Source organism: Triticum aestivum, chromosome 5D, assembly GCF_018294505.1.
Source record: "Triticum aestivum cultivar Chinese Spring chromosome 5D, IWGSC CS RefSeq v2.1, whole genome shotgun sequence".
NCBI classification, from domain to species: Eukaryota; Viridiplantae; Streptophyta; class Magnoliopsida; order Poales; family Poaceae; genus Triticum; species Triticum aestivum.
Genome location: NC_057808.1, coordinates 562,503,323 through 562,525,089, shown reverse-complemented (window position 1 = coordinate 562,525,089; position 21,767 = coordinate 562,503,323). Strand labels below are relative to the sequence as shown.

At 46.6% G+C, this 21,767-nt stretch overlaps 1 protein-coding gene across 1 annotated transcript; it reads right to left on the bottom strand.

Moving 5' to 3' along the window:
• Window positions 1–620: 620 nt before the first annotated feature.
• Window positions 621–3,595, bottom strand: LOC123123931 (PGR5-like protein 1A, chloroplastic). The gene is made up of 10 exons (XM_044544585.1): window positions 3,095–3,595; window positions 2,918–3,014; window positions 2,730–2,830; window positions 2,464–2,520; window positions 2,068–2,144; window positions 1,852–1,900; window positions 1,588–1,698; window positions 1,405–1,502; window positions 1,217–1,292; window positions 621–981 (listed from the first exon to the last, which is right to left on the bottom strand). The coding sequence occupies exons 1-9, from the start codon at window positions 3,416–3,418 to the stop codon at window positions 1,232–1,234; spliced, it is 975 nt and encodes a 324-aa protein (XP_044400520.1). The 5' UTR covers window positions 3,419–3,595; the 3' UTR covers window positions 621–981; window positions 1,217–1,231.
• Window positions 3,596–21,767: the final 18,172 nt, after the last annotated feature.

Here is a 21,767-nt window from a genome sequence, read left to right as displayed (position 1 = left end):
CTCTTGAGCCCAAAATCATTTTCGTCCAAGATTCAGAAATCTTGATGTATGAGCTCCTCTAGTGCTATCTACAGAATAATTTGTTGTATCCCACATTTGATAATAGTAGAAGAGGATTTGGTAACTTCGGCCCATGGTTTTCCCCCTCAATTTGGGGGGAAGGGGGGGGGGGGGTCTTCCACGTAAATCTGGTGCCTCTGTGATTGATGCTTGCTGCTGTCCAAAAGTCATTCCTACCATCAGACATAGTCTGAGGAGCGTCTTGTGTGCTAAGTAACATATTTTGCCTCCGTATATGCTGTTGCATACGTTAACTTCCATGCTAAGCAACGATCCTTTAGTTAGTACATGGAGTGGTGCTGATATTACTTGTGTGTAGTATTCAGTTCATCACAAGTGTATTTTTGTGCTAATTCCCAACATAAACCAAGTAACAAGCCAGCTTTCTTCTTCGATTCTTATACAGGGACACCTTCAGTTCATGCAAATGCGATTTCACAAAACGGAAGGCAGATATATTTTTAGTGGAAGGTATATACAGGGATAAGAAAGCTATCCCTTGCACAATGGCCCAAAAATTAGAGGAAAAGTTGTCACTTGCGCAATGAGCCACAACAGTGTGATTCGACACAAGCTCGTTAGACAAAAACCAAAACAAGCCATGGTCCCATGGTCCAGTTGCCAAATGTAATGGCCCTTGCAAGCACATCTTTCTCTTTTCCCCCTTTTATTCGTGGCGCATGACAATTGGCCAAGACTACGTATAAGCTTCGGTTTAATGTCATAGGCTCACAACCATCTAGATTTTCTATACATTCTGCAATTTAATCCGTCTGAATCAGGTACAATTGCAAATACATATCTACAGAAAATCATACTAGAACATAGAAGCAGCAAGCAGTTCGTTGCAGACTTCACAATTCCATTTGCTCCCTTAATTACCAAACATGAATGGCCAACTCTGCATCTCGTTGCTCCTACCTGTTAATGAAGAAGTGTCACTGTTTGCATCAAAGTTGCAATATAAGTTACTATATATCTGCATCACTTATGATTGATATGACATGAATATAAACAAAAAATATCATATTATATTTTTGTTCTTCGACAATGTGGAAATGCAGAGCAAATTGCATGGGAATAAAAGTGATACCCATCTGTCAATCACCGGAAGCAACAAGATATGCTACCACAGAACTGTTACAGTGACACGTACCTTCAATTATCCTGTTCATGAATCTGGAAGTGTGATCAACCGAGTTTTTGAGTCGTATACCATCACCGTTTTGCAACTGGGAAGAAAGAAAACATCGCAGTAATGTTAATAGTTGCTAGAAACCAATATGTCAGTACTTCAGAGCTCTGATATGGGTAACATGGAGCGTGATAGTTAAAGGAACATACTTTGCGCACTTCACATTGTTCGTTGCTCCACCACTCTCGATCGACAGTATCGTCCCGTAGAAGGAAAGATTTTCAGTGCCGCAGTTCGGACACGGCCCCTAGACGGGAAGAAAAACCATGAGTTTTCTCTCAACCTGAATATATACATCAAAGTATGCATTGGGAAAGGGGGGAATAGCAAACCTTCAGGATTAAGACATCATTTATTATGGCCTTGGTTACCACTTGCGCCGTAACCAATATCAGAGGCAAAGCGGCAAAATATGTGAATATGAATCCGAAGGGCTCCGGAAACTTCATTGTTCACGAAAAATCCAAAGTCAATTAGAAAAGAAAAAAGCGATTAACTAAGAAGATGTGGCAAAATAAGGGCCACATATCTGGTCACAGATGTTTATGTGAGTGCAATATTGAGTAGGGTATGCAAATTAGTAAATACTAACTAACCTGGAATACATTGACCTCAAAGCCAGTCAGCTCATCGATGAAAAAGAACCTAAATGTAAATTTTAAAAATCAACGTTAGCTATGATTAGCATAACTCAGCCAGTATCCCTGCTTAAAGTGACAGAAGAAGCCTCTGTTGCAATCAGTTTCAGTCCAACTTTAGTGAATAGTATACTAGCAGTAAACCCTTTGAGGAAAGAATGTGAATGAACTCACAGTCCTAGAGCAACAATAGTCGCTGGAACATTGAGCAGGAACATCTTCAAGTAGTCAACCGTCAGATCGCTGTAAACCTGTGCCACGTTTTGTAGATGGTCAGAGTAGAGCAAAAAAAGGGGCCGGCACTTACATTTTACCAAATACGAATCACGAAATCGATGAAAAGTTGCAGCAGCATTTTTGGCAGTTTAATTTCAGAGCTTTTCGCACGATATAAGGTGCGTCTGTTGACTAATTTCAGGCATACTGCAGATGCAATGGGGGGTTGCAGTATCCATCCATACAAACCCAAGTGACTTGCTTGAATTTGAATCAATGTGAACAGATAACAGAATGAAAATGTTACAGCAGCTGTGAGTATCACTGCTGTATGATTTTTTTATCATCAGTTACCTTCCGACTCCGTAGACTGCACCTAGGGCCTTCCGTCACGATGTCGCTTCCATCTTGCTAGCAAAGGTAGCAGGCAGAAAAGAAAGGCCAGTTACGAAAATGATTATAGAAATATTTGTGTTACTTAGAGCATACTAATATCCTAGTGACCAGAGTGTCTATGTTTAAACATCTATCTGTAAGTGCATTATCTGTAGCATGTCCTTTGTTAGTTTGCTCTAGCGATAGGAATGCTACGGAAGCAGAGCCCAAGCTGCAGGTAGTACCTTGAGTCTGAGCTTGAGCTCGTCGAATTCGGCGTCGGACATGATGGGGTTGCCGGCGATGTAGGCCATGGAGGCTTCCAGGAGCCTCTGCTCATCGGCGCCTGAAAACACCCAGGAAAAAGAACAGAGGTTTGAATCAAACCATAGTTGGAAATTCTGTTTGGTAGGGTGATTCAGTAAGCTCGTACTTAGCATGACGACGCTGCTGCCTTCCCACATGAGCTCCTCCTTGAGGTTGTCGAACTCCTCGTTGGACATGATGGCCTTCTGGTCGTAGTAGAAGGACTGCACAAGAAGACTACATGTTGAGGAGAAGAGCGGAGTAATCGATTGAAGCATGAAGAACATGAATCGGTGCTACGTACCTGCAGGGCTCGTAGGAACTCCTGCTCCATCTCCCCGATGGTCTTCTTCTTCTTGCCGTCGATGCTGCAGTAGGGGAGCACGTTGCCGTCCACCACCTCCTCCTCCTGCTGCTGCACCTGCCCTTGCTGCTCGGTGGCGCGGGGCCGGAGGAGCAGCAGTGCTTGGCGGCGGCGGCCCAACGCGAACGTCGTTACGGCGAGCGCCGGCGGTGACCGGGCAGAGCGGGCAGCGCGATGGGCGCGGGAGGAGGAGGAGGCGGCGGGCCTGGAGGAGAGGGACGGCAGGCGGGACGCCGGCGAGAGCGCCACCACCTCGGCGGCCATGTTCGTTCCCTGGATCCGGTCCGGTGGGAGGCAAACGTTAAGCGAAGAGAAGTTGTGGCAGTAGAGGAGATATGGTGGGGCGGGAGTTTGTGTGGCGCCGGGTGGAGGGAGATCCCGCGCTCCCCTGCCTTCCTCTCCTCTGCTTTCTCCAATCCACTCTCACTCTGCCCTTGTGTTTCTGTGGTTTATCTTGTACCCCCTCCATGTATAATGGTCCAGGTGTCCAACTCCACTCTGTCCTTGCTTCCTAGTATACCATCTAGGATTTTTGTTGGTTGATAAAACTTGTTGTACAGTATTTATTTAGGATGTTGATTGACAGACTCAGTCCATAATTTTAGGAGTCCTATTTTTCTAGGGGGGTGCTGGATGGAATGCCACGACGGATGACGACATGGCAGGTCAAGGAGGTTGACGGAACATGTAGGGGTAGGGAATCGGTGAGCCGTATGCAAACCACCCTCAATGAAGGGCATTCATTCAGGGAGTAATGCTACACATACGGAAGGCTTACGAGCTTTTTACAGAATGATTAGAAAACAATCTGCCATGGCAATTTCTGGTTGGATTTGAGTTGGGGAAGTGCCCCCCTCCACACGCCCCCCGAAATGAGAGGTTTAGTATCCTTGAAGGTCTGTAGAATTCTTGTAATTGACTGTAGGTCTACCTTTTTTGGTATTCGGGTACTGTGAGTCGAGTTTATAAACTACACTGAGCAAAGTAATATGCGGTCCAAATATTATTTTACTCGTTTAGTATTTATCGATCATCCACTCTCTACTCTCTAGGGACCGTGCAACCAAACATCCTCCTCTCTAACATAGTCGGCCACGGCTTGGAGGAGGAGAAGAACCTTCTTCCTCTAAGCTAAAGGTACCTACCACCACCCGAGAGACGCGTTGCAAAAGTTGTGTAGGTATGCAAGTGCTTAATTTCCTACATTTGGTATAGCTTAGTTGTTGTTTACATCTTTAAATTAAGCCAGTTATAGAAAAGATATGTGTTTGTCTTTAAATTAAGCCAGTTATAGAAAAGATATGTGTTTGTCTTTAAATTAAGCCAGTTATAGAAAAGATATGTGTTTGTCAGTAAATATAGGATATATGTGTTTCAGACGGCTAATACGAGGAGATTTGCTCACCTGGTTAAGAAAAAACTCAACCATACACACCGCACCAAACAAATGAACGAGGATTGAGCCTAACTTGTTGGCCATCCGTGGGTTCGGTGACATCTCCACGGGGCATGGACGTCATGTGGGACTTCAAACATTTATTAATGGTCTTGTTCTTTAGTGTACTCTAGAATTTTCTATTTTTTTGAAAAGGATGTGTGCCTATGCCTCTACATGAAAATGATCTTTGTTAGGATATCTATAGTCCTTACTTCTATTTTTTATAGATTTTCTATTAATTATCAATAATTCAAAATGGTTCCCACGCAAATCTACACCTGGTGAATAGTAAGTTCAAATATCTGGGTTTGCCCCTATCTGTTTTCAGGCTGAGACGTCGGGATATTATGCCTCTTGTGGACAAGTACTCGAACAAGATGAAGGGCTGGAAACCCAAATTGTTGTCGGCGGTGGGTCGATTGAGCGCTTACGAACTCCGGCTCATGGCACTGTCGATCCATTTCATGGCAGTGTTGCCTTTCCCGGCTTGGGCCATTAAAATCATCAACAGAAGATGTCGAGGGTTCATCTAGAAGGGGGAGGAAGTGATCAGTGGTGGGCACTGCTTACTCCCGTGGGCACAAGTTTGCGCTCCCAAAGAGTATGGTGGGCTTGGTGTGCTTAACTTGAGATGGTTTGGATGGGCAGTGCATTGTAAATGGCCATGGATGCAATGGGACGAGAATGCTAGGCCGGGGCACTCGCTAGCCGATAGCACAAAGAAGGAGGTCAGGGCCATGTTCAATGCAGCTTCTGCAATAACGTTGGGAGATAGTGCTTCAGCAAGGTTCTGGACTGATAATTGGCTGCCGGATGGCCGTTCAATCGCTAACATGGCGCCAGCGCTGTTCTCTTTTGTCAAGGACTCCGGCTGCTCCGTTCGTGAGGCTCTGCTGAACCAAGCTTGGATTAGGGACATCTCAGGTGGTGTCTCCGTGCAGGCGATCTTAGTACTTGTTCGTCTGGGACACCACTCAGACTACTAATCTTCTGCCGGGCTCTTGGACCGTCTGGTTTGAAAGATCACTAATGACAATGAGTTCTCGGTCGGCAGTGCTTACAAGATGCTCTTCATGGCCAATGTGCACTTTGCTTGTAACAAGACGATCTGGGGATCCAAGGCGCCACCACGGTGCAAATTTTTCATGTGGCTGGTTGTTCACCGCAAGTTTCTTACGTCGGATAACCTTCTACGTAGGGGTTACCCAGCTAGTATTTCTTGCCCACTCTACTTCTCTGAACCAGAAGACTGCACACACCTATTTATACACCACCGGTTCACGCAACAAGTCTGGAGGTTTCTTAAGTTTTGGACCGGGGCGGATTTTGTCGTGCCTGACGATCAACATGGCTGCATAGAGGGATGGTGGCTTCAGGCAAGGGCGGGCATTCCCAAGCCTATGCGCGGCAACTTTCATACAATTGCGATCTTGATGCACTGGAGGTTATGGAAGGAGAAGAACTCCAGGGTGTTTGACCACATGGCCAACAACGCCGATAGAGTCTTCGATCTGGTGCGTGAGGACATCGCCGTGTGGAGATCTGCTGGTTGCATCACTGATTTAGGCTCTTGATCTGCTACCGTGTGTGTGTGTTCTGTTCTCTGTATCTGGGGACAGCCTTTGTTTTTCCAGTTCTAGTGCGCATAGAACTATTAACCTGTTTGTACCTCTTGTCCCTATCTAATAAAGTTTGGCCTATGGCTCTTCGACTAAAAAATTAAAAACATCTAAAATTTTATGAATGCTCATGTGGGCAAGGTGCATGCAAAGTTTTTGTGCTGCTTGGACATCTAAAGAGCTCGTACCAAAACTGTTCTTCTTTTTCAAAGTTTTTCACCCAACTTATTTGTTTTGGCACAACCTCATCAGATGTCAAAACAGCATGATTTTTTTTTAATTTACTGTTCACACCCAGGTGAAGATGAGGCTGAATGCAGAATAGTCACTCTGATTAATTATGATTAAGCTAAACAATTGTATTGTACTCCCCCTGAAAGAAATATAAGAGCGTTTAGTGATGTAAACACTCTTATATTTATTTACGGAGGGAGTATATATCTTTGTTACCATATCTATTACCCTCATACATTGTAGAACCCTCTTAGTGGTATTTAACGATACTATTATCAGAGAGGTATTTAAAGATATTAAATGGAAAAAAAGCATATGTGGATGTATTATGGTACACATAACTGGCACAAATTATTCCATTGACGAGTCTGATTTACATATTTTGAAAGTAATATGGTTCTAAAATATAATATACTCCTCAATCGAAATAATTAAAACATGTACATGGATCATGTTGTTGGAAACAATAATTTTTATGTAATATTAATATTAATTGTTGGATAAATATTATATATATAGTTATATACTGATGACTTAGCACCATAATGGATTGTAAAAAGGTATATAAATGTTTAACACCATAATGGACTATAAAAAGTATAAATGTTTAATGCAAATCGCTCTCAAGTATGAGACATGTTTTGCTAGATATGATGTTAGATTCATTCGGAACTTTTGGATGGGACTACGGATAGAATGGAAAAACAGATCTGGACACCATAGATATAGTGATGGAGGGCAAAACTAGATATTCCATTATAGGGTTTAAAGAATATTTAATTGCTGGATGTTGGAGTATCTAAAACCATAGGAATGCCATCATTTTTATAACAAAGTCAAGGACATAGAGGACCGTCTATTATGCTTCAAAGAGCAATATAACACCATCATTAAAAAAACGAACCTCGTCTGAAGGAGGGAATTCAAGCCTGGCTACACACACTGTGAACTAATTATTTGTAATAACTCTAGCAATACATGTGTATAACCATCTATAAATGTCTCATATATTAATGAAAAAGAGAACAGTGGGGATTTTCCCCACTGTGTTTGCTCAAAATAAAGATATGATCTTGGAAATCTATATTCACTGGTGTTTGTAAACTCTCATTCCTACGCATGTGGACTCCTGCTACACCCGGTACCTAGACAAAATAGAAATATAACATATTAAAAACAAAACAAATATAAAACAAAGTGTAGCAAAAAATAAATAAATGTTGTTGCAAACAAAAACATTAACATCTCATGTTTTCTTCATGACAAAATATCTATGTATAAATAAAACAAGGCACCAACGCAAATTCAAGAAATTCTTTTTTAGTCAAAAAACCCCAATGTAGAAAAAACACGAGAGGAAATAAACATATGCCGATTCGACAAATTCATATTTTATCAACGGCCACATAAAAGTGTCCAAAAATATTTTTAATAAAATAGGGAACAAGAACAATAAATATAAGAAATTTCTAGATTTAAGAAAAACAAGACAAGAAAGCGGCAAGAACATAGTTCTCTGCCTGACCTCCGCGTGTTCTCTATGATCATATTGAGCAAGATCAGTTTCATAGTACCTTTTGATCTCTGTACACCTCAGGTCCACATACAATTGGAGGGAGACCCCCCGCTCCCTCTGCCTTCCTCTGATTTCTCCGCTCCACTCTACCCTTTGTGGTTTAGATAGGTTATCTTGTACTACTTCCATCCGGAAATACTTGTCGCTCAAACGGAAGTGCTAAATATATCCGTTTGAGCGAAAGTATTTCCGGATTGAGGGAGTACCTCCTCCATGAAATATATGATCTAGGTGTCTGATCCTTCCTTCCTAGTACAATAGTTAGGACATTTTTTTAATGGAGAGTTGTATTAATTAAAAGAGGAAACATTGTTCTTACAATCTTGCAAGGCCACGCTGAATATGCAAGTTGACACCGTCCCTTGCATAACACCACCACGCAACTCTCTACGCCTAAACTGGGCAAGACTATGGGCTAAACTATTGACCTTCCTATCTACTTTACAAATTTTAACTTCTCTGTTTCCATGCTTGTTGGCATGAAATTTCTTCGCAATCACTCCAATTTCCGATCTATCTACACATGAGGGGTCGAGAACCTTTGCCACCGAGTTGTTGTCTATCTCGACAACTAAATGGAGGTCAGTAAACCACATCGCTTTTCGTAGTCGTTCAAGACAAGCAGTAGCTTCCGCGAAATTAGCTCCTTTGCATCGCGGTATATAGTCCCAGTTAGACAAAATAATTCTTCAATGATGATCTCGAACCACAGCTCCCCACGCACCACTGCTACTCTCCTCCAAGAAACTTCCATCAAAATTGACCTTGGCCCACCCTAGGTTAGGCTTTTGCCAATCCTTTTTCTTAGTAGTATCTTGTTGCTCCAATTTTGGCAGTTTAATCATAGGGCATTTCCCTTTACGATTGATCTCTGAATTTCCGGTCTCAATCATGCGTAGGTTTACAAGGTAGTTTTGCAAAAATCTAGCAGAATGAGAAATTTTTGCTTTACATTTTGGAAATATCGTGTCATTTCTATGGTGCCAAACACGCCACCAAAAAAACATACATTTTTTTCTTAGGACTTCACTCACGTTATCTAGCAGGACATAAGAACCCAATCCTTTCATGTGTTGTTTATTTCGTGTTTAGGGCGGAGGTTCCAGACATCCTTCAGTTCATGCCAAAGGGCCCTTGCAAATGTACATCGGTGTACATCATGAAAGCCCGTTTCGTCATCAACACCACAAAAGTTATAAATTGGAGTGAGGCCTGGCATACGTCAAAATCTATTTGTTTGAACCGCAAGGGATTCAGTTGCTAGTCTCCAAGTAAAAGTACGCACTTTTTAGGGCACATTTGTTTTCCAAATAGTATCCCAAGTAGTGCGGTCCCCTGAAATATTATGGCTGAATCCAATTCAGAATTCTTCTCATCCATGGCTAGCATGTACGCAATACAGGCAGTGAAAATTCCATTCTTTTCTGGCTGCCAAGCAATATAATCATCTTCATCATAGTTTGGGAGTCGAATGCTCAAAATATCATTAGCATCTTGTTGTGTAATTATATGCCTGATGTTGTCCTCCTTCCAAGAATGGGATTCTTGGTCAATGAGATCTGCAACCCACCGGATTCGGGAGTCTGTTGGGTTTACATTAATTTTCATGTCTCCCCTCGGGATTCAATTGTCTCTCCAGATGCGAACACTTTTTCCATTGCAGATGCGCCACACGCATCCTTTCTTGAGGAGTTCCAAACCATGCATGGTGCCCTGCCAACCCGGCGATGCATTATGAATAAGCGCTGTGTCAAGCAGGTCAGCTCCATGATAATAATTTGCCTTAAGTACTCTCGCGCACAAACTATCCGGATATGCAATAAGTCGCCAGGCTTGCCTCGCAAGAAGAGCCTGGTTAGGATGTTGACAATAGTTAGGATGTTGACAAACTGATGCTCAGAAAGGTGGCAATTTGAACCATGGCCCATAGTAGATAGACCAGATAATCATGGGATAAGTATAGGTGAAAATTCAGGTTGACGGTTGCCTAAGGATAATATGAGTCGTGCTCGGCAAGTGATGCTGATGCGGATAAAAGTAGAAAAAAAAGGACCTAAGTCGGGCGATGATATATATGTATATCACAAGTAGGTCACATGCAGTGGCAGATCTAGGCCCCAGGCGGGGGGGGGGGGGGGGGGGGGGGGGGGGCAGGCCCGGGGCGTGAGGCCCATTTTCTTTGTGGGCTGTAGCGAAAATACTGTAGCAACTGCTACAGTATTCAAAGGGGGCCCGGGGCGCTGGGCTGGGCTGGATCCGCCCCTGGTCACATGAGCAAATATGTACCACAGGGTGGTATTTAGGTGCCCTAGATCTAGTTTTCTCGATTACAACAACCAAAGTGAACATGCAGCGCATTTGCACATATTAAAAATTCGGGTCGATATACATGCTTCATTACATGTTGGATGCGTCATCACAAACAAGCTAGGACTAGGTAGCAAGCTGGCATGCATGCATGCTTACTCACATCGGTTGATCCGTACTCACACCCGTTGATAGCGTTCTAGTAGTAGTGGTCTCTAGCGTACATGGCACTTAACAAAGGCGTGAAGACCGACTCCTCTGCTTCAGAGGGCGGTGCGGTGGGCACGATGGTGGTAGCTGGGACGGATAACGGGACAGACGGGAGGATGGCGAAGTACCACCGGATGACGAGGCGGTCGTTGCCGACGAGTATGTCCATGAGCGACGTGGTAGCCATCGTGATCTGGGTCATGTGCTCAGGGCCGGCACCGTCAAACACGTGGGTCGCTTCCGTGGACTCGTAGAACTTGCGGCCGTAGAGCCCCGCGTGCAGCCCGAAGCGGAACCTGAGTGTCGTCGCCGGCGACTCCTCTTGGTCAGAAAATCTCTTGCGGCGGGTGAGCGACAAGGTCGCCTGGTCCCAGACATTGTACCCGCTAGGGTAGAGCCGTACCTCCCATATGTTACATCCTAGTACCAAGCTCGTGGAGTGGGCGCACTCCCGAACCCGAGACGCCGCCCTGATCCTAGAGAAGTCATCGACGGTGATCGTACGGGACTCGGTTCGCACGACGTCATCTTTCGTCTTGGAGCCTATGAGCTGCCGGTACCACCGCCTGATCTTGCTCTCGGGGAGCTTGTATGATATGGTGCACCTTAGGGTGAAGCTGTTGTTGTCGTGTTTGGTTAAATCTGGAGAACCCAGTCGAAACTCTGATTCATGTCTGTGGATTTCCACGACGCAGACTCCAGCTCTTGTATCGCGACGTAGAGGGGTTCGAACGGAGAGTGAACGTCTGACACCATCTCCCCCCTGTGGAAGGTGACGCGCTCTCCGCTCCGGTCCAGGATGTCCAGGGTGACGGGCACCGTCTCGAAATAGGTACGGAGGCTCATCCTTGAGGTCGACATGGAAAACGAAATAGGGGGCCGGCGCGTACACCTCGACGAACCAGCTGTGGCCGAGGTCATAGAACCGGGCCACCTCGAGGCGTGTCGATGAGGAGGAGGACCGCGGCCGTGACTCGATTGTGAAGTTCTTGGTGACCGTTGAGGACATGGCTTCAATTTCAATTTGGTGCAAAGCCGCCGATGTAGCTATATTTATGGCTAGGACAAAGTTTGCCGTGGCAGGGTGCGTGTGTGTCGTCTTATCTTGTGTGTATGTATATATAGGACAAAGTTGGAGTACCGAAGGGAAGATGAATTCCCTCCGGGTTGACCCACCACCACTTTTGGCATAGGCATATATAGTGTCGGTCTATAGGACTCTACTGTTGCCGTTTTGTCGATTTTGATTCTTTTCTTTCTGTCAAATTTTTTAGAATTGGCTGTGTGCATCTTAGTTATGCGCAGAGGCCAGGTGTCACTCATAATGCTTTGTATCCGCTTGATGCTACATTTTTTAGTTAATAAAACGCCCTTTATCGAAAAAAAATATAGGACAAAGTTGGAGTACCGAAGGGAAGATGAATTCCGTAGTCCGGACGGGTTGGAGATGAATCGCTAGCCTGCTTCTGCTTCGGCTTCCTTTTGCCAACCGAACTGGAACCAGGGTGGGGACAAGACGAGCGACGCGTACGTAACGAGACAGCTAAGCGGCCTGCTTGGCTCAACCGGGATCGGGAAGAGACAAGACGAAACGAGACGGAGTAGTATTATTTGTACACATATATAGAACTTGGATCGATACATGCTTCCCTACAAACAAGCTAGAACTAGCAGATGACATGCATGTGTATTCACATCGACCGTTTCCGTTTAGCAGTAGTAATCTCCAACATACATGGCGCTCAGTAGTGGAGTGAGGAAGGACTCCTCTGCTTCGGCGGCTGGCGCGGTGGGCACAATAGTGGCCGCCGGGAGGATGGCGAACCACCACCGGATGATGAGGCGGTCGCCGCCACCTAGTTTGGCCATGAGCGACGTGGTTGGCATCTTGAACGAGCTCATGTGCGGGTTGCCACGCCTAAAACCATGCGTCACCTCCACGGACTCGTCGAACTTGCGTCCATGGACACCGGCGTGCAGCTCGAATCGGAATCTGAGCATCACCGCCGACTCATCATGGTCGTCAGCAAATAGCGCGTGGCGGGCGAGCGACAAGGTCACCTGGTCCCAGGCGTCGTACCCATTAGGGCAGAGCCGCAGCTCCCATATGTCATTTCCCAGTATCAAGCGTGTGGATTGGGCATAGCACTCCCCAACCTGGGATGCCGCTCTGATCTTGGAGAAGTTTTCGATGACGATGGTGCGGGACTCAGATAGCACGACGACGTCCTCCGGCTTGGAGCCCGTGACCCGTCGGTACCATCGCATGATCTTGCCGTCGGCGGGCTTGGGGAACGACACGGTGCACCTGAGGGTGAAGGTGTTGTCGTAGCGGATGCACGACGCCCCCTCAAGCTCGTCCCTGAGGACCGAGAGTGGGTCCAAGAGGGCGCGGTCATGATCCCACCGTCTGAGCCCTGTGGAAGAGCACGTGCTCCCCGGTCCGGTCAAGGATCTCAAAGGTGACATGGGTGCTCCGCGGCAGGTGTGTAGTAGAGTACGGAGTATAGTTGAGGTCGAGATGGAAGGAGAAGCTGTTATCCGTAGTGAACACCTTGACGACCCAGCTGTTGCCTACATGGAGAGGTGTCGGCGAGGGGGACAACGGCCGCGAATACACGCGGAAGGTCTCGGTGACCGTCGACGTGAAGCATATAGTCTCGTGCGGAGACTTTTGGAAAGGGATACCGAAACCGGATGGAACTGGCAACAGGATCGTCACGGATTAGGATCAAGATAGCTTGCTCTAGCAGGACTTTTTCCCTTTTTTTTAAGGAATCGTGTCGGTCAAAACAACGACGACACGTCCTTCAGGCAATTCTGGGACAGAAGGTAATTCAACACGATTACGTACGCCTTCCAAACCCTAATGAGGTCTCCCGCCCTTTATGGAGTAGGTTTTGGTCCCATGCAAAAAAAAAAAAGGTTTTGGTCTCGCAGCTACGTTGCTCTGGCCATGCAGTGCCGTCTCGAATAAAATTCATTCGGCCTTACTTCCATCTAGTTGAGGTACTGTCAACAAAGCCTAAGATTTAACTACATGTTTCTTTCATTCCTCTCTCCTAAGCAGTGGCGGATCCAGGATCTCATACTTGGGTGTTCAAAAAATTTTGTTGCTGGAATTGGACTGATGCTCTTCTTGGACACTACGATGGAACGGGTTATGTTGCTGGAATTCGACGTCCCAAACAAACTCTGAATTTGCATGAATGGTACTAAGCCAGTGTCATCACATGAAGCACATTCCGGGTACACCATTCTGATCTATGCAGGCAAACGTGCCAGCATCACCAGACCAGTCCGCCTTTGCTCTTGTAAATTATGTCGGTTAGCAAAACTTAGAAGGTTTCCTTTTTTTGGTTTATTATAAGCTTGTGTTTCATTTCAAAACGTTGTTTACTTTTATGTAGAAAAATTGGAGGTTTCGAAAATGGTACAACAAGCTTTGTCATAGTAATGTTGCCAATTTCTTCGAAAAAGGGGCGATTTATTACTTAAAAGATTTAAGCATTACACTCGGCCTCTGCACAACTAAGAGCATCTCCAATAGAAAATGCAAAATTGGAGGTGTAAAATTTTACATCTCCAAAAAGTGCTTTTTTGCATCTCCAAAAAAAGCTCAACTCCAACAGATGATACAAAACGGAGATGTAAAACTGCAACTCCAATAGGTGATGTAAACTAGAGATATAAAATCTAAAAACTTCCAACTACTACTTCATTTCAACATAGTTCAAACATAAAAATTCATACATAGTTCAAACATTGAAATTAAACTAGCACAACTAGTCCAAACTACTCGTCATCCGAGGGCATCCAGTACTCCTCGTCGTCGTCATCCGAGAGCCCCCAGAACTCCTCGTCGTCCTCCTCAGAGGACTCGATGGGGATCACCGTCGAGGGGCCGGCCTCGTCCTCCTTTTTCACCTCCTTCTTCTTATTCTCTTCGACGCCGCGCTTCCAGAAGAACTCCTGCTCGGCCTGGATGTACTCCAGATGATCCCACATAAACCTTGCCATCGCCGCCTCATCGCTATCGCTGGGACTGACGACAATCACCGGCCTCTTCTTCGTCTTGTCCGCCGGAATCTCCTCCATCCGAATGCCCTGCGGCACGAGCATCTCGGCATCCGCCAGGGTCTTGATCTTCGGGAAGTTGAGGTCCGTCCTCAGCCTCCCGGCACGCCACACCGCCATGTCATACGAACGCGCGGGACGGTCGGGTAGGTGCCAAGCCAAAAGCGGTGGCCGGCGTCGCTAAACTCCACCCTATAGTTGCCAGAGGGCTTTGCCCTCATGCCGAAGAACCCCCGTCTTGCTCTTCGGGGTCTTCTTCGGCGGCATGGCGGCGACGGGGAGGTGACTTGGTTGCGGACGACGAAGGTTGAGGCGACGGCTGGGTGGCGGCTCGGTGGTGGTTCACGACGACGGGGCGGGGTGGTAGTGGTGCTTGGCGACGACAAAGGCTGCAGCGGGGCGATGGCGAATCGGTGACGGGCGGTGCGGGGGGAGGTTGAGGCGGTGGCTGTGGCGACGGTGGAGACGAGTGTGGGTTCAAATCGACCGGCGGCCGTAGACAAATCGAGCGGCGGGCGGCGATCGAATCGCGGGGCGGCGGCGGGAAGGGGGTGAGGATCGGCCAATTCGCGGCAAGGGGCGGTGGCGGGGGTGGAGGGGGCGGCGGATCTGTCACGGGACGGCGGCGGCTCACGGCGGTTGGCAGCGGCCGAATCACGGGGTGGCAGAGGGGTGGCGGGAGGAAGAAGAATAGACGGGGGAGTGAACTGAAGAGCGGTTGGCGGTTGGCGCGCGGCTGGCAAATATACTTCTACAGGAGATGTATATTGGCACCACGAGGTGTTGTAGTTTACTTCTTCGGGAGGTGGAGATGTAAAAAAAATTTGCATCTACATCACCTGTTGGAGCAGCGTTTTAGGGCCTCGGAGATGTAAAAGTTAGGTATTTTTACATCTACATCTTCTATTGAAGATAGTCTAAGATGCACACTGCCAAATAAGGTCCTGTCATGTAGAGTCCATATAATGCCTAAAGCGGGGGGGCGGGGGGGGGGGGGGGACCCAATCCTAAGATCATGTTGCCGCCCATGATGGATAAAAGTATCCCACGCCATAGCCTCCAATCGTGTACACACTCCATAAACAGGTGTCGATTCTCCACGAGTTGTAGAGAGGACCATAAATGAAGAGTCCCGGTACATCCGTAGTTAACCTGCATCAAGGACGTACTTTTATCATTAAAAACCTTATCATTTCTACAAAGCCAAAGCGACCAAAAAAAGGCAAGCACCCTGACCCTGAGAAAAAAGCGACCAAAAAAGCCAAAGCCAAAGGACCCTGAGAAGAGTTCAAAATTTGTGATCAGTCCCATGTAATCAGCTGCCAAATACATTGGCAACACTACAAGGAGGATACAAGGCACAAGCTATTTGGATGACTGACCATATAGAACGAGCCAATTTGCATTGGAAGAATAAATATTTTATTGTCTCATCATGGTGAAAAAAGACACATTGTGAAATTCCATGCCGATTCCTCTTAATAAGGTTATATTTATTAAGAATGACTCCACGACGAAGATACCATGCAAAGATTTTATTTTTAAAAGGTATCTTCATCGTCCAGATCTTCTTGTTATTATCAACTGGCACATCAGACTGGATTAACGCTCTATACATGGACTCTACTGATAATTGTCCATTCCCATGGATATTCCATCGGAATACATCATACCCATGTGACAATTGCACCATGGACAACTGTAGGAGCAGGATGTTCCACGATTGGAGTCTGGGTCCAATTAAATCTCTTCTGAACGTCACATTTGGCGAAAATGATTCCATTACCATGGCGATAGTATCACCCATGTGGCGCACAATGTTGTATAGAGCCGGATATTGTTCCCGGAGTGTGGCATTTCCTAGCCACTTGTCCTCCCAGAATCTAATTTTTAAGCCTTCCTTAATCGAGAACGATCCATAGCAGAAGAAATATTTCTTCATAGCCATTAGACCCGCCCAAAAGTGGGAATCCCCAAGCTTCCAATATACTTGGGATACCGCTTTGGTACCCACATATTTCCTCCTTAGAAGGGTTTGTCATACACCATCTTCTGTCAGTAATTTAAACAACCATTTTCCGAGGGAGGCCCTATTCATAACCTTAAGGTCATGAATACCCAACCCGTCTTGGTCTTTGGGACGGGAAACCACACTCCATTTAGCCAGTTAATATTTTTTTCCCTCGCTATCTCCTTGCCAAAAGAATCTTGGTCGGAAATAATCCAATCTATGTAAAATTCGTTTTGGCAACTGGAAGAACGAAATAATATATAGTACCATATTACTTAGTCCTGAACTTATGACCGATCTTCCACCTAGAGACAACAAGTTACCTTTTCAACTGCTAAATCTTTTTTGCAATCTCTTCTCGACATGTTTCCATTCAGCATTTGTGAGTCTCCAATAATGTATCGGTATCCCCAAATATGTGATCGAAAACTGGCCCAACCCGCATCCGAACAGTTTAGCGTACAGGTGGGCCTCGTCCTGGGCGTCGCCAAAGAAAAACAATTCATTTTTATGAAAATTGATATTAAGACCCGATAGTTGCTCGAATGCTGATAAAATCAGTTTCATATTTCTCGCTTTCTCGAGGTCATGATCCATGAAGACAATCGTATCGTCGACATATTGAAGTATAGAGAGATCATCATCAACTAGATGACTTATTACCCATCAATTTGGCCAACAACCTTGGCACGCTCAATCATGACCGCTAGCATATCCGCCACTATATTGAATAGCATGGGCGATAACGAGTCACCTTGTCGCAATCCCGTCTTCTTTTGAAAAAAGTGTCCGCTGTCATCATTGACTTTAATGGCAACACTACCTTCAGAAACGAAGCTATGGATCATAGCGCGTCACTCTGTAGAAAATCCTTTCATTCTGAGAGTCTATTGAAGAAAGGGCCACTTAACTTTGTCATAAGCCTTTTCAAAGTCAATTTTGAGTACCACTTCATTCAACTTTTTTCGGTGTAATTCATGGACCGCTTCATGAAGAATAACAACTCCATATAGGATGTGTCTGCCTTGCATAAGAGTTGTCCGTGAAGAACGAATCACATGTTCAACAATCGAATTTAGCATAATAGTCCCGACCTTGGTGAATATTGTAAAACTAATATTAAGAAGGCAAATCGGTCTATATTGTTGTATCTTTTCAGCCTCATTAACCTTAGTCATATAAAATAATCTCATCAAAGTTTGAGCGGAACAATTCTAGTTGGCCAGCATGTAGGTCTCTAAACAAAAGTAATGTTGCCAATACTGGTAACAAACAAATGCAGATTCAAATCCAACGTTCCCAATACGCAATGATTGTTAAATGTTGAGATGTGGCCCAACTATCCCATTCGTCATCACATCAGCCGTTTTCGTTTAGTACTAATAGTGATCTCAAACATACATGGCGCTTCGGCGGCTGGCGCGGTGGGCACAATTGTGTTAGCTGGGATAGGCTGAGGGATGGCGTACCACCAGCCACTAGTAGAAAACAGGGCTTTGGTTCGCCCAGAAAAGAGCATTAATCCCGGTTGCATTACGAACCGGGACTAATGTGAGCGGCTAGGGCACCGTACAGGCATTAGTCCCAGTTTAAATGGGACATTTAGTCCCGGTTGGTGCCACGAACCGGGACTAAAGGGTGCGATGCCCATTAGTACCGGTTCGTGGCACCAACCGGTACTAAAGGTTAGACATTTAGTCCCGGTTCGAGCCACCAACCGGTACTAATGGGGTTTGAGGCATTAGTACCGGTTCATGGCACGAACCGGTACTAAAGGTCCCATTTTCAAACTCTACCCCCCCCCCCTCGTGGATCGCCTTTTCAGTTTTGTAAAAAGCAAAAAAAAATGATAAAAACTTCAAACAGCCTACGGCCTGTTTGCAAATTTTTAGAATCCTCAAATTCTAAAAAGAAAAAAAGTTATGCTTAAATTTCTGTTTTTTGTTTGAATTTTTGTTAAATCTGGTCAAACTATGGTCAAACTACTTATTCAAGAAGTATTAGTGTTACTAAATAATTATTTAAGAATATTAGTGTTACTAAATAATTATTTCAGGTTTTTTGAATTTTGGTCAAATCTGGTCAAACAATGGCCAAACTAATTATTAAATATTAGTGTTACTAAATAATTATTTCATTTTTTTGAATTTTGGTCAAATCTGGTCAAACCGTGGTCAAACTAATTATTCAAGAAATATTAGTGTTACTAAATAATTATTTCAGTTTTTTTGAATTTTGGTCAAATCTGGTCAAACTGAGGTCAAAATTTGGTCAAACTACTTATTCAAGAAATATTAGTGTTACTAAATAATTATTGTATTTTAGAACAATAGTTTCAAACTCAAACAGTGAAATGTGTGACTTCATGCTCATGCTAAATTCCTGAGGGTTAATAGGATTGACATCTTACTATTGTCAGGAAAACAACAAGTGCAGACTTGGAAACGAGGGAGAATAGAACCTGGAAGTTAAGCGTGCTCAGGCTGGATAGTGAGAGGATGGGTGACCGTCCGGGAAGTTAGATGATTTGGAATGATGAGGGATGATTAGAGATTAGAGGTTAAATTGAGCAGTGATGAGGAGTGATTAGAGATTAGAGGTTAAAATAATTCAGAAATTTGAAAATTCAAAAAAATCATAAAATTTCCTTTAGTACCGGTTGGTGTTACCAACCGGGACTAAAGGTGAACCTCTAGGCAGCGGCCACGTGGAGGGCCTTTAGTAACGACCCTTTAGTCCCGGTTCCAGAACCGGGACTAAAGGCCCTTATGAACCGGGACTAAATGCTCTTTTTCTACTCCCTCCATCCCGAAAAACATGTCGCGGGGGTAGTACATTTTTTTGTTGCATTTTAGTCCTTCCACTTTCAAAGCTCTAGAAATTAAGCCCCCATCTTCCTCCTCCCGTCGCCCGCGTCGCCACGGCCAGCCGCCGCAGTTCCTGAGACACCGACGAGCCCACCCACGAACAGGACCTCCGCTGCCCACGAGGAGTATCTCCGCCGCCCGCCCACGAGGAGGATCTCCGCCGGCCACCGACGAGCGGGTCCTTCCCCGGCCACCGACGAGCGGGTCCTCCACCACCGACCGCCGCCGCGCTGGTCCACTCCGCCCATGAACCCGCCGCTCACTGCCGCCGCGCTGGTCCACTTTGGCTCGCCGGTTGAGGTGGTGGGCCACCGACGAGCGGGTCCTCCACCACCGACCGCCGCCGCGCTGGTCCACTCCGCCCATGAACCCGCCGCTCACTGCCGCCGCGCTGGTCCACTTTGGCTCGCCGGTTGAGGTGGTGGTGGCGGGCGACGCCTCTGCTGCCGACGCCGATGGTGGACTTGGAGTCGAGGCAGAACTCCTTGCGGGTGATGTGGGAGAGCAGATTGGACTTTCCCACCACAGAGTCGCCAGTCAGCACCACTCCGGCGAGCTCCTCCACCTTGAGCGCGTAGCCGTTCGAGGAGTGGAAAAGGGGCACCTATGCTTTCTAGTGCTCTGGTCGAGCGTCATGGAAGGGGCGAGCTTCGTGGTCGAAGGCGAGGAGGTGGTTGATGATGGACAGAGGCGGAAGAAGAGCGAGGACTCCGGACAGTGGTCTCCAAATAATCGAACCTTCACGGCCGGCGAGCAGAGGGGAACGAGGCGGCGGGCGGAGAGGACGGAAACCACCGCGTGGGGCGGCGCGGGCGGGGGGGGGGGGGGAAGCGGCGTTCAGCGGCGGGAGGTGGAGCAAGGCGGCGGGGCCGAGGGCAAGGGAGGCGCGACCAAATCGGCCGGTGTCGGAGAAGAGTGAGGAAGGAGACAGAGGACCGCGGGTTTGGTCGGAAAAACCACGAGGGCTAAATTGCAAAAATGCCGCCGCGACATGTTTTTCGGGACGGAGGGAGTACTAGTGAGCGGATGATGAGCGGTCGCCGCCACCAAGTTTGGCCATGAGCGACGTGATGGGCATCATGAACGGGGTCATGTGTGGGTGGGCACAGTTGAACACATGTGTTACTTGCACAGACTCGTCCAACCTGCGGGCGTAGACACCCGCGTGCAGCTCGAAACGGAATCTGAGCATCGCCACGGACTCTGCGTTGTCGCGAGCAAATAACGCGCGTCGGCTGAGGGACAAGGTCACCTGGTCCCAGGCACTGTAGCCATTAGGGTAGAGCCGCAACTCCGATATGTCATCTCCTAGCCTCAAGCGTGTGGGTCGGGCACAAAACTCCCGGAGCAGGGATGCCGCCCTGATCTTGGAGAAGTTGTCGACGGCGATGGTGCGGGACTCGGAACCTCTGAGCCGCCGGTACCACCGCCTGATCATGCATGCCGATGTCGGCGGGCTTGGGCGACGCCAAGGTGCACCTGAGGGTGAAGCTGTGGTCGTCGTGGACGCACGTACGACGCCGCCTCCAGCTCTTCCATGTCGACCGTGAGGGGGTCGAAGAGGGAGCGGTCGGGATGCAGGGTCTGCGCCCTCCCCGCCCCGGTGCAGGATCTCAAACGTGACGTGGATGCCATGGGGCAGGTCTTGGGTCTTGTGCCAACGCTCGTGGACCGTACGGACAGGGAAAGGAGAAGCTGGTACACGCAGTGCCCACGTCCACGACCCAGCTTCCTCGCAGAGTTGTATATATCGGCGAGGAGTTCGTTGCCGGCCGCGACTCGACGGCGAAGGTCTTGGTGAAGGTCGACGGCATCACTATAGTATGTGCATAGCCTCTATGGCTCTATGGAAGCGATGGAGTAGCTAGCTGGATCACCTGGACAAGTTGGGCGTGCCAGAGTACCATAGTGCGCTGTGCCGTGAACAGTGAAACATATAGAGTCTTTTTTTTTGCGGGAGGCGAACAATAGAGTCTAGTTGTATAAAAAAAGCAGGGTTTGAATGAGTTGAGAGTTCCCCTTTGACGTGTATTTTAAAAAGTTGATCACGTGTTTCATAAATGTTCACCGTGTACTAAAAATGACTTTATTTCAAAAAATATTTACCGTTTATTTAAAAAAATATTCAATATGTATTTGGAAATTTCGGTAGCGTGTTTGTAAAAATATTCAACATGTATTTTTGTTTTGGGTAAATGTTCATCATTTAGAAAAGGGGCAAATACATTCTTGCCCTGCGTTGGTTTCTGCCCTTAAGTTTTACCCCTAAATTTT